The 13,312-nt window shown below is 48.4% G+C and overlaps 2 protein-coding genes across 2 annotated transcripts; one reads left to right on the top strand and one right to left on the bottom strand.

Annotated features, from left to right (window-relative positions):
- The first annotated feature begins 2,947 nt into the window (after positions 1-2,947).
- LOC135505179 (mitochondrial import inner membrane translocase subunit Tim23) lies at positions 2,948-6,642 on the top strand. Its single transcript, XM_064924329.1, has 7 exons — positions 2,948-3,393; positions 3,530-3,588; positions 3,773-3,866; positions 4,034-4,118; positions 4,431-4,489; positions 4,595-4,705; positions 4,817-6,642. Exons 1-7 carry the CDS (start codon positions 3,297-3,299, stop codon positions 4,930-4,932), a joined length of 621 nt encoding a protein of 206 aa, XP_064780401.1. The 5' UTR covers positions 2,948-3,296; the 3' UTR covers positions 4,933-6,642.
- Positions 6,643-7,161: 519 nt separating this feature from the next.
- On the bottom strand, positions 7,162-12,862 carry zgc:112285 (uncharacterized protein LOC561476 homolog). Its single transcript, XM_064921909.1, has 6 exons — positions 12,733-12,862; positions 12,241-12,350; positions 10,280-10,374; positions 9,745-10,025; positions 8,013-8,176; positions 7,162-7,341 (listed from the first exon to the last, which is right to left on the bottom strand). The coding sequence occupies exons 1-6, from the start codon at positions 12,860-12,862 to the stop codon at positions 7,162-7,164; spliced, it is 960 nt and encodes a 319-aa protein (XP_064777981.1).
- Positions 12,863-13,312: the final 450 nt, after the last annotated feature.

Here is a 13,312-nt window from a genome sequence, read left to right as displayed (position 1 = left end):
AGAGATGACCAGGGATATTCTCTTGATAAGTGTGTGAATTGGACAATTTTCCTGTCCTGCTAAGCATTCCAAATGTAACGAGTACTTTTGGGTGTCAGGGTAAATGTACATTTTTTTCATAACGAATGTAGTGAAGGAAAAGTTTATCGATATAAATAGTAAAAGTATTTTTTCTTAAGTACTTAACACCACTGCCAGAATCTCTCAGACTATCACCAGACCATGTGGTAAACTCCTCTCCTCTCTGTCTAATCTAACCTACAGACAATGCTAGCCCACAGCTTCCAACACTCGGATAACCATGTCATTGCTACCTTGAAAGGAAATTCCATATAGCAAGTCAAAACGCACCAATATCTGGGAGTTTTGAGTCAATGAGAAGCTGAGCTTCACTAATCATGTTGAGAAGCTGGTAAAGAAGCTCAAGTTGGGCCTCCCGAGTGGCGTGGAGGTCTAAGGCATCACTACAGACCCAGGTTCGATCCCAGGCTGTGTGACATGAGGCGGCACACAATTGGCCCAGCGTCGTTCGGGTTAGGGGAGTGTTTGGCCGGCTAGGATTTCCTTGTCCCATCACGCTCTAGTGACTCCTTGTGGAGGACCGGGCGCCTGTAAGCTGACCTGGGTCGCCAGCTGGACGGTGTTTCCTCCAACACATTGGTGCGGCTGGCTTCCGGCTTAAGCGAGCAGTGTCAAGAAGCAGTGCGGCTTGGCAGGGTTGTGTTTCGGAGGACGCATGGTTCTGGACCTTCGCCTTTCCCGAGTCCATAGGGGAGTTGCAGCGATGACACAAGACTGTAACTACCAATTGGTCATCACGAAATTGGGGAGAGAAAGTGGTAAAAAAAAAAAAAAATAAGCTCATGTTGAGAACAGGTTTTTATTACCTTTCATAGGGCTTGTTATTCTTTGGAGCCAGAAAAGTGCTGATACGGTGTTCATTCCTGTCTGTGTTGGACTCCAGGGATGTCATTTACATGCAAACCTCTAGTTCTACCCTGAAGACACTTGATTCTGTGTAGCATGCAGCCTTGAAGATTGCCACCAACCAAATACGTCTCACACATCACTGTGTTCTCTATAGTGCTGTTGGCTGGTCTTCTTTGACTCCACATAGGCTTAAATATTTTGTATACTATGATCTACACTGAATATACAAACATTAAGAACACCTTCATGACATTGGGTTGCACCCCCCCACCCCCACACTTTTGCTCTCAGAACAGCCTCAATTCGTCAGGGCATGGAATCTACAAGGTGTGGAAAGCGTTCCACAGGGATACTGGCCCATGTTGACTCCAAATCTTCCCACAGTTGTCAAGTTGGCTTGATGTCCTTTGGGTGGGTGACACTACACATAAGAAACTGTTGAAGCGTGAAAAATCCAGCAGTGTAGCAGTGTTGCAGTTCTTGACACAAAACAATGTGCCTGGCACCTACTACCAGACCACAGCTTGAAACACCAGAATCTTGTTTCCTTGGAGGAGTTTAAAAGTTTGCTTGACTCACATGTTACTGAGGAATGTGATTGTCATTTGGACTTTATGCGGTGGTACATAATGGTTGATTTTTATCTACGACGTTTGAATGTTTCTGTAGTTGTAACGTATAAGTGTTGTTAATTGTGTGTCTATGCCTGATATTTGTCTGAAACATGGTCTCCCCCCTGTCTTGTTTGGACCAGGTCTCACTTGAAAAATAGATTTTATCTCAATGAGACTAACCTGGATATATAAAGGCTATATCAAATAAAATTGTAAAACACACTAAGCCTGTTTAAAGAGCCACGATGTTCTCCTTGTCTCTGTGACAACAAGGGTCCTATTGAGGCCCCTTTTTCTGTACTGGTTTAGTTCAGCTTTAGTTCAGCTGAGAGAAAAAAGAGAGGGTGGAGATAGCTAAGATTGAGAGAGAGAGAGATTTAGTAACAAGTGTGCATGTGGGAGAGAGAAGAAGAAGAAGATTAAAGATGACATCACAGCTATTTTTCTCACATACACCATTTTATGGGCTGTGCCCCCTCCTCCCTCCTGGTGATTGGCTGAGGATGAGCTAGCCTCTTGGCCTGTGTGTGTGTGTGTGTGTGTGTGTGTGTGTGTGTGTGTGTGTGTGTGTGTGTGTGTGTGTGTGTGTGTGTGTGTGTGTGTGTGTGTGTGTGTGTGTGTGTGTGTGTGTGTGTGTGTGTGTGAGACTGAATAGGGTATTGTATGAGGCCAGCGGGTTCACATATCTCCCATACGGAAACAACAGTTACTCAGACTGTGCCAGGCAGCTTGAAAACACACACACACACACACACACAGCAACAATGACAATCTTCATCGCTCCACTTGGACTGGGCTGAATACACAATAACACAAGGCAGCTACAGTGGCTGCATCTAAATAAGATGTTTTTTTGTTATTTGTGGGTGTGTTTTTTATCACAATAAATGTATTCAGTATCTCTCTGACCCACAACAGATGGCTGGACTGTGTAGGCACACTAAGGAGGGCGCAAGCCAAAACATTTGTGTGTGTGGGTGTGTCTATGCAAAGCAAAACAGATTTAGAGTGAACAAAGACCTAACACACACTAAAGTCTAATCAAAGAGAGTACTGGTGGTCTCCTTAGTCTGGTCACAGATGAAATGGGAATTAAAGGGAAGATGAAAGGAGTTAGTTATTATAATCTTTGGGGTCTGGTCTTTCGGTTACAGACGAACTGGCGTTGAGCGATTTAATGTTACTTTGCTTCCATCTAGCGCAATATATTAGTACTTTAACTGACCCTGTGATGTCATGAACTGTCGCAAAACTTATCGGACCTTTTACGCTTCATTTACATCTGAATGTATGGCTTTTGTAATTTCAGTAATCTCAAATGTATTTCGATATGTTTATAGCCCCGTATCAAATGCAATCATTGCTTTATTTCACCCGTTTTACGTTTAGTTATTGACCTCAACGCTGTGTTTACTTTTTTTTTACGTAATCACCTGTTTTGGTCGCTTTACGGCAGAGCGTGGAGGTCAGAGAAGCATGATGAAAAGGCGAACCCAACCATCCATTACAAAAAGCTGATCAGTTCAATACCTGATTACTTACAGTAAGACAGTGTACGAACCTATTGAAACGTAAACATATTACTGCGTTGTAGATACCAGGAAATATCGCTATATAGCTTTTCCAACGAGAACTGTTGGTCCCTCGGCTTGCATCATACCGTTTGGTCTGCTACGCTAGCTAGCTAGCTCACCCAACCAGCATCTCCAGTCCGAAGCATTTGCCGGGTGTGTCTCCAGATCTTCCCCAGATATGGACAACAATGCCCCCGGATCGGGAGGGAAAGGTGGCTTCGGGAGTCTCTTTGGCGGAAGCGAATACTCCAACACAGAACTCGCCGGTGTCCCATGTAAGTGCCCCTGCCAATTTATGCATGTACCTAGCTAGCATGCTAACTAGCGTTAGCTAGACAAGTTGACATCACAGAGGTGGTTAAGGTTTATGTTGAATATGACAACTGTTGAATTGTCCAATTTTCTACACAGTGACCGGAATGAGCCCCCTGTCACCTTATCTCAATGTCGACCCCCGCTACCTCGTACAGGTAAGATATTCTAGTTAGCTAGTAGCATACATTTGACCTCAATCCAATTTGTAAGTCGCTCTGGATAAGAGCGTCTGCTAAATGACTTAAATGTAAATGTAAATCAATAAATGTAGGATTGATTTGTGACATTCCCAATGAGATGTAGACTAAGATCACAGATGTTAACCTGTGTGTGTTCCAGGACACAGATGAGTTCATTCTGCCCACCGGGGCCAGCAAAACCAGGGGGAGGTTTGAACTGGCCTTTTTCACCATTGGGGGCTGCTGCATCACAGGTGAGATGCATACTCCCTCCCTCCCTCCCCCTGTTTCTCTGTCTCTCCCTCTTTCATCTCTTCTCTCTGTCCCTTTCACTCCCCTCTCTGTCCCTTTCACCTCCCTCTCCCAGATTAAGTTATGTTGTCTGCTGGTTCGGCTCGTATCTGATTCTCTCCGTCTCTAGGAGCTGCGTTTGGGACAGTGAATGGTCTGAGGATGGGGTTGAAGGATACAAGAGAAATGGGCTGGACTAAGCCTCGCAACGTCCAGTAAGCACCACTATGTTCCTCCAGTAGTATGTGACTTTAGTGTTATCACGTTGGAGGCGGGTCTTAGTCATGCTAATAGAAATGCTATATTGTATGGTGGTGGCAGGGTAGCCTAGGTTAGAGTGTTGGACTAATAACCGAAAGGTTGCAAGTTCAAATCTGTTGTTCTGCCCCTGAACAGGCAGTTAACCCACTGTTCCTAGCCCGTCATTGAAAATGAGAATTTGTTCTTGCCTAGTTAAATAAAGGTAAAATAAATAAAAATGGTGCTCTATATACTGCTCTCTAATTGACCTCTGACCTTGACCGCAGGATTCTCAACATGGTGACCAGACAAGGTGCATCGTGGGCCAACACACTGGGCTCTGTTGGTGAGCACTCAAATCTTCCTCTCTCCTTCTCATCTCTTCATAACCAGGTGTCAGCGTCTTTTGTCCTTAGTATTGTTGTATTAACCATTGTGTGTGTGTGTGCAGCATTGTTGTACAGTGTATTTGGCGTTGCCATAGAGAAGGCTAGAGGAGCAGAGGATGATATCAACACTGTGGCTGCTGGGACACTCACAGGCATGCTCTTCAAATCCACAGGTAGGTGTGTGTGTGTGTGCCCTGTCTACGTTTGTGTGTCTTGTGTGCTGATATAGAGCTGTGTAAACACCATGGTCTGTCTCACTCATCTTATTGTGTGTTGTGTTTCAGGAGGGCTGAAGGGAGTGGCGCGTGGTGGTCTGGTGGGGTTAGCCTTGTCCGGTGCCTATGCTCTCTACAGCAACTGGGACCATATCAGAGGCGGCTCCTCTTCAAGTCTCTACTGAACACGTCCTTGTCTGTTTGGTTTCATCCAAAATGGCACCCTCTTCCCTCCCTCCAGATCCTCAGGGAATAGGGTGCCAGTAGTCAAATCCCTCCCACAAATATCAACAGCCTCTCCCCCTGTTCACTTCCCTATTTTTTTTTTTTTTTTTTAAGGGGATATTGGAGGAAGGACTGAGATGTCGGTAAACCATGGACAAAATGACCTCCGAGAAACACCCCTCTGTCTACACACAACTTCACCTGCTGCCCCACCCACCCGGTGACAGCCCAGTCCCTTTGGGGTACCTCCCCTCTCACCCCCCATAGATCTGAAAAGCTATTTCCAAGGGGTTCATGTGTTATTGTATTGGGAACTGTTTTTAGAAATGTATCTTTTGTTATATTATTGAATGCTGCGTCTAGTAGCCGGGAAGAGAGAGAGAGGGAGATATGTTAAGAGTATTTACTAAGCAGAGGGAGACTGGAGCCCTGTTGCAATACTTTTTACATGCCTCCTCCCTCCCTGTGAAGTCGTCACTGATCTGACATGACTGGAGCGATGGAAACAATGCAGTGGAAATCTGTTTACACCTACCCAGTCACGCTCTCCCCAGTGGTGCAGCAGTCTAAGGTACTGCATCTCAGTGCAAGAGGCGTCACTACAGTCCCTAGTTTGAATCTAGGCTGTATCACATCCGGCCGTGATTGGGAGTCCCATAGGGCGACGCACAATTGGCCCAGCGTCGTCCAGGTTTGGCCCGGGGTAGGCCATCATTGTAAATAAGAATTTGTTCTTAACGGACTTACCTAGTTAAATAAAGGATAAATGTAAAAAATAAAATGTCCGATCAGTGATTACTTCGAGGAGGGGCGAAGGAATGCTGGATATATTTGAAGACCTCTGCTGGTGTTACCGACTGGGTATTTAAAGGGCAACTCCTCCACTTTTCAAGCTAATTTTCATTTTCTCCAAATCAATACGTGTCAACGTTTTCTACAAAACGTAGAAATGAGCCGTTTTCACAAAAGAAATGTGAAGTTTAAAAAGTTCTACCTGACAACATCAAAAGTAGTTTTCAAACACAGATTTGCAGTGACGTGGGGAGCAGGAACATAGCCTGCCTTGGGCTAGAAACCTGTAGGTTTTAATCTTACCCTGTGATGTCCTCTTTTTTTTTAGGACATTCTTTGAAACCACAGATCCTAGAAACACTGTTTTCACATATGTAGACATTGTTTTGAATATGGATAGGAGGTTGAAAAGCGGTGGAATTAGCCCTTTAAGATGTAATGACTGTTAGCTCCCTATTGTCAAGCATGGTGGTTAGTACAGAGAGCTAAAGCAAGTCTTCTCAGGCAAGGTTAATCACCATCTAAGCATGGTTCATTGAACCACCTCTGCCACACTGGTCTTAGACCTGATCAGAAAGCTGCTGGAAACCATGAATGTAGTCCTGTCTCTTGATGTTGGTTGTAGTCCTTCAGATACAAGACTCTTCAAACTAAAGAGCAATGAGAAACTTTCCCAACACACACCTTGCCAAGGCCTTTACAATCAGTACTGTTCTAATGCAGCTATTCATAGTGAGTACTATTGTCCTGTTAGTTGTGCTTGATGCTGGCCTGTTTAAAAAGTTGCCTCCAAACAGTACTGGAAGTGTGTATTATCTGTGTCGCCATGCCTGTTAATCCCACTGTAAGAACAATACAACAAACATTGGAAATGCGAATGTGTTGCCCTGGCTCTTTGTCAGTTGTGCTCATGCTGTTTACATGGTGAAAGCCTGTAGAGGAGGGATATGCCATTGTGTCTGACTGAGGTTTGAATTCACCTGCCACAAACTCAGCCACACTGTCAGTAAGCTAAACTAATAACCATAGTGTTTTATATCAGAAAGAAGAGCTTAACAATGTTCTGCTTTTTCTGCTAATTTTATTGGGTGCATGGTGGGAAATGTAGTCAGAAAAGAGTACAACCAGGAAGTGGAGCAGTGGTTGGGGACAGGGTGGTGGTCAAGGTGTCATAAGTGCCATACAAATTGCAAATATGCACCATTTAAAATGGGATAACATGATTCTGAATGTGACATTTCGCAGGACAGAATGCTCAAGATAAAATTGATAGGTTATGGACATGGAACAACACTGAATCATTGACATGAGTGTGATTACGAAACAAACTGCAATATGGTAACAATGCTATAGTTTGATGGGTGCAGAGGGGTTGTAAGGTTATGTGTGAGTGTGGTCTAGTGCAGGAAGAAGTCTCTGATGCGGGTAGCCTCGATCCAGGGGATGTAGTTGGCGGTGCGGGTGAACACGCTGGGCTTGTTCTCCACGGTGCAGCCAATGGGGCCGAAGCTCACCACACCGTGCACCTCCCACCTGTCACGCCCCAGCTGGCACAGCAGAGGACCCCCTGAGTCACCCTGAGAGGAGAGGGGGTAGGGACATTGTTAGATCACATTCCGATGTTAATACGAAGTACAAGTATGTATTTCGTCCTCCCTTTTGGGTCTTTCCTTCCCTCCCTCTCTGTCCCCATCTCCCTTTCTTGCTCCCACCCTCCCTCTCTGTCCCCATCTCCCTCTTGCTCCAACCCTCCCTCTCTGTCCCCATCTCTCTTTCTCCCTCCTCCCACCCTCCCTCTCTGTCCCCATCTCTCTCTTTCTCCCTCCTCCCACCCTCCCTCTCTGTCCCCAACTCCCTCTTTCTCCCTCCTCCTACCCTCCCTCTCTGTCCCCATCTCTCTTTCTCCCTCCTCCCACCCTCCCTCTCTGTCCCCATCTCTCTTTCTCCCTCCTCCCACCCTCCCTCTCTGTCCCCATCTCCCTCTTTCTCCCTCCTCCCACCCTCCCTCTCTGTCCCCATCTCCCTCTTTCTCCCTCTTCCCACCCTCCCTCTCTGTCCCCATCTCCCTCTTGCTCCCACCCTCCCTCTCTGTCCCCATCTCCTCTTGCTCCCACCCTCCCTCTCTGTCCCCATCTCCCTCTTGCTCCCTCCTCCTACCCTTCCTCTCTGTCCCCATCTCCCTCTTGCTCCCTCCTCCCTCCCTCTCTGTCCACATCTCCCTCTTGCTCCCTCCTCCTTCCCTTTCTACCTGGCAGGCAGCAGGTGGTCCTTCTGTGTCTCTGAAGCCGGCACAGATCATGGAGTCCCTGACGCGGTCTCCCCAGAACTTCTTCTGACGGCAGGTCTTGAAGTCGATGATGGGCAGACGGGCCTGGTTCAGAGCCTCAGCCAGAGACACATTCTCCTTCCCACCTGATGTACAGACAGGGAAACACCACAGGATTACCTTTTGAGTAACATTCTCGTTACTACTGAATACAACCCTGGTCGATGCTCTCTTGTCCTCAATCTTAGTTCTCACATAAGTGGTTATCGTCTCCCTCCAGCCTCCCACCTCCACCCTTGTGCCTCCCCCTCTCATTCCACCTTACCCCGAGTGCCTCCCCCTCTCATTCCACCTTACCCCGAGTGCCTCCCCCTCTCATTCCACCTTACCCCGAGTGCCTCCCCCTCTCATTCCACCTTACCCCGAGTGCCTCCCCCTCTCATTCCAGTGCCTCCCCTCTCATTCCACCTTACCCCGAGTGCCTCCCCCTCTCATTCCACCCTACCCAGAGTGCCTCCCCCTCTCATTCCATTCCACCCTCATTCCACCCAGAGTGCCTCCCCTCTCATTCCACCCTACCCAGAGTGCCTCCCCCTCTCATTCCACCCTACCCAGAGTGCCTCCCCTCTCATTCCACCCTACCCAGAGTGCCTCCCCCTCTCATTCCACCCTACCCAGAGTGCCTCCCCCTCTCATTCCACCCTACCCAGAGTGCCTCCCCCTCTCATTCCACCCTACCCAGAGTGCCTCCCCTCTCATTCCACCCTACCCAGAGTGCCTCCCCTCTCATTCCACCCTACCCAGAGTGCCTCCCCCTCTCATTCCACCCTACCCAGAGTGCCTCCCCTCTCATTCCACCCTACCCAGAGTGCCTCCCCTCTCATTCCACCCTACCCAGAGTGCCTCCCCCTCTCATTCCACCCTACCCAGAGTGCCTCCCCTCTCATTCCACCCTACCCAGAGTGCCTCCCCCTCTCATTCCACCCTACCCAGAGTGCCTCCCCCTCTCATTCCACCCTACCCAGAGTGCCTCCCCTCTCATTCCACCCTACCCAGAGTGCCTCCCCTCTCATTCCACCCTACCCAGAGTGCCTCCCCCTCATTCATTCCACCCATTACCCAGAGTGCCTCCCCCTCTCATTCCACCCTACCCCGAGTGCCTCCCCCTCTCATTCCACCCTACCCAGAGTGCCTCCCCCTCTCATTCCACCCTACCCAGAGTGCCTCCCCCTCTCATTCCACCCTACCCAGAGTGCCTCCCCCTCTCATTCCACCCTACCCAGAGTGCCTCCCCCCTCATTCCATACCCCAGTGTCTCCCCCTCTCATTCCGCCCTACCCCGAGTGCCTCCCCTCTCATTCCGCCCTACCCCAGTGCCTCCCCCCTCATTCCCCTTACCCCGAGTGCCTCCCCCTCTCATTCCACCCTACCCCAGTGAGTGTCTCCCCCTCTCATTCCACCCTACCCAGAGTGCCTCCCCCTCTCATTCCACCCTACCCCGAGTGCCTCCCCCTCTCATTCCACCTTACCCCGAGTGTCTCCCCTCTCATTCCATTACCCCGAGTGCCTCCCCTCTCATTCCACCTTACCCGAGTGTCCCCCTCTCATTCCACCTTACCCCGAGTGCCTCCCCCTCTCATTCCACCCTACCCAGAGTGCCTCCCCCTCTCATTCCGCCCTACCCAGAGTGCCTCCCCCTCTCATTCCACCCTACCCCGAGTGTCTCCCCAGCCGGTCACCCAGCAGTATTGTCCAGGCTTCAGGTTGATCTGTTTGCGCGGCAGGCATGCGTAGCGTATGTGGTTGTTGGGCACGATGTCGGTGGCAGCCTTGACCAGGGCGATGTCATAGTCCAGCTCGCTGTGCGTGGGGTAACGGAAGTGCTCGTGACGGTAGATCCTCTTCACCGGGATAGTCCTCTCGGGCGTCTCAGAACGTTTCAGCCGATGCTTCCCCAGGACGATCCTCCAACTCCCAGCATCCTCGGCTTTACCCCTGAGACACACAGCATGGTGGGTAACACCGGGTTCAGACTGAAACTGTCACAATCCACACAGGTAATCTAGTAGTCTACTAATCGTTGACGTTTTGACTCTCGTCTTAACTGAGTTTTAGTGTAGGGGTTAGACTCGAGCACTCCTAGGGGTTATTTCTAGCTCAGGTTCATGAGTGGTAGCACACAACATTATTGAAATGGCTAATCCTACTTAGGGAGTCGGTGTGTGTCTGTACTGTCTAACTGGTCTTACTTCTGGAAGCAGTGGGCAGCGGTGAGGACCCAGTTCTTGTGGATGAGTGTTCCGCCACAGACGTGGATGTAGTGCTTACTGCCTCTGGGACGAACCTGAGACACATGGGTACCATTAACCCGCAAGCAAGACCTTCCTGTTCAGTGTTTCCAGATTTCTATGAAATATGACCTGGATTTAATTACAATATGAGTGAAATAATGTTCCTTCCAAAAAAATGGCAATTAAGTATTTTTTTTAAAGCAGCCTTTCCCTGTTGGAATGGTGTGGGCACACCCCAACAACAGAATGGTGTGGGCACACCCCAACAACAGAATGGTGTGGGCACACCCCAACAACAGAATGGTGTGGGCATACCCTGACAACAGAATGGTGTGGGCGTACCCCGACAACAGAATGGTGTGGGCGTACCCCGACAACAGAATGGTGTGTGCGTACCCCGACAACAGAATGGTGTGTGCGTACCCCGACAACAGAATGGTGTGTGCGTACCCCGACAACAGAATGGTGTGGGCGTACCCCGACAACAGAATGGTGTGGGCACACCCCGACAACAGAATGGTGTGGGCAACACCCCGACAACAGAATGGTGTGGGCGTACCCCGACAACAGAATGGTGGCGAACCCCGACAACAGAATGGTGTGGGCGTACCCCGACAACAGAATGGTGTGGGCGTACCCCGACAACAGAATGGTGTGGGCGTACCCCGACAACAGAATGGTGTGGGCACCCCGACAACAGAATGGTGTGGGCGTACCCGACAACAGAATGGTGTGGGCGTACCCCGACAACAGAATGGTGTGGGCGTACCCCGACAACAGAATGGTGTGGGCGTACCCCGACAACAGAATGGTGTGGGCGTACCCCGACAACAGAATGGTGTGGGCGTACCCCGACAACAGAATGGTGTGGGCGTACCCCGACAACAGAATGGTGTGGGCGTACCCCGACAACAGAATGGTGTGGGCGTACCCCGACAACAGAATGGTGTGGGCATATACCAGTCATTAAAAATATTAATGCGAGTAGGCCGCTGATTGGTCAGTTCAGCCAATGAGCCAACATGACATCATGCTCTATATAAGCAAGGCCCGAGGAGGTGTGCTTCCTTATTGCTTTTATAAACCATTTACCAGCATAAATATAACAGTAAACAAGTCTTTTTGCATTATACCCATGGTATATTTAAGCAATAAGACCCAAGTGGGTGTGTTCTTAGTCACGACGCAATGGGGAGTGCCTGGATACAGCCCTTAGCCATGGTATATTGGCCATATACCACAAACCCCCAAGGTGCCTTATTGCTATTATAAACTGATTGCCAGTGTAATTAGAGCAGTACAAATAAATGTTTTGTCATACCTGTGGTACACGGTCTGATATACCACGGCTGTCAGCCAATCAGCATTCAGGGATCAAAATACACAGTTTATGTAAACTGGGTGGTATAAACTGGGTGGTTTGAGCCCTAAATGATGATTAGCTGACAGCTGTGGTATATCAAAATGTATAGCACGGGTATGACAAAACATTTATTTTTACTGCTCTAATTAGTTTGGTAAAAAGTTTTTAATAGCAATAAGACTCCTCGGGGGTTTGTGATATATGGCCAATATACCACGGCTAAGGGCTGTGTCCAGGCAATCCATGTTGCCTCGTGGGGGAATCCACAGCTTTAAGCCAATCAGCATCAGGAGCCAAACTACCTGGTTTCTAAGAGGAAATGGCTAGCATTTTTGAAACGTCGGTTTGAGATGGAAGTTTGAGGTGGGGGTTTTTCTCTCATTTCTGCTTTGGCAACATACGAGTATAGGACTAGTCAACAACATTATTTGGAAACTAGTTAAATTATGGACAGTTACTTTCAAGTCAAATTTTCACTTAGTCTCTAAGTAAAAATTAGATTTCCTGAAGTTAGCAGTTAGAAGTATATTTATTGATTGATTTGTTGCCTGATTACCTGTAGGGAGACCTGCCATGGCCAGGAGTGAGGTCTGGCCTCGTTGCCAGAGACGATCCGTTCAGCCATGTTGGGTTTGTAGTGTGCCATGCCACAGTCCTTAGGCCAGTCTATAGGAGATAAAATACACATGAACTGTCAGTACAGTCAGACTAATACTGATCCTAGATCAGCCATGTCAAAGTCTGTGGGCCAGTTTAAGAATATAAGAGATCAGAGATTATGGCTGCGTTTACACAGGCACCCCAATTCTGATACTTTTCCCATTAATTGATCTATTGACCAATCAGATCTGCTCTTTTGCCCATAATTGGGCTGCTTGTGTAAACAGCCTTTGTGACTATCACAGGTCAGAACAATTAGAATTATATATTTTTTTTAATGTTTGACTTTGTTTTAGTTATTGGCCCAAGTAGAAAGGGTTGAGATCACACTGAATAAACGAGAGCGAGGTGTAGTCGCTGTTAAGATGACTGTGTGTTTCTGGCTCACCGAGTTGCAGGACTTTGTGCTGGGCCTGGGGCAGTCTGCCGGGGGTCAGAGTGTATGCGCCGGCAGGCAGAGCCGACACACTCAACAGCAGCAGCAGAGATAGGAGCCGAGGTCCTGGAACATCAACCATCTCCAGCAGAATCACTGCCTCATGCCCACAGCTCACTATTTATACAGCACTGGACAAACTCAGTCATATACACATACACACACTCAAAACTAATATACACACACACACACACACACACACACACACACACACACACACACACACACACACACACACACACACACACACACACACACACACACACACACACACACACACACACACACACACACACACACACACCCCTTACCCCAAGGACAAAAAGGACCACAAAGCCCCAGCGTTGGATTGTTCTCCTGCAACCAGGGGCTTCTGGGAGGCCCATCAGCACTTTCAACACACACACACATTCACGCACGCACACACACACACACATTCATACATGCGCATGCATGAATACATACACACAGGCACAACACGCTCCCTTGGCCGCAGACATAGGACAAACATGTAGGTCAAACACAGCTGTAC

Source organism: Oncorhynchus masou, chromosome 18 (genome assembly GCF_036934945.1).
Source record: "Oncorhynchus masou masou isolate Uvic2021 chromosome 18, UVic_Omas_1.1, whole genome shotgun sequence".
Taxonomy (NCBI): Eukaryota; Metazoa; Chordata; class Actinopteri; order Salmoniformes; family Salmonidae; genus Oncorhynchus; species Oncorhynchus masou.
This window is presented reverse-complemented; position numbering and strand designations above follow the sequence as displayed.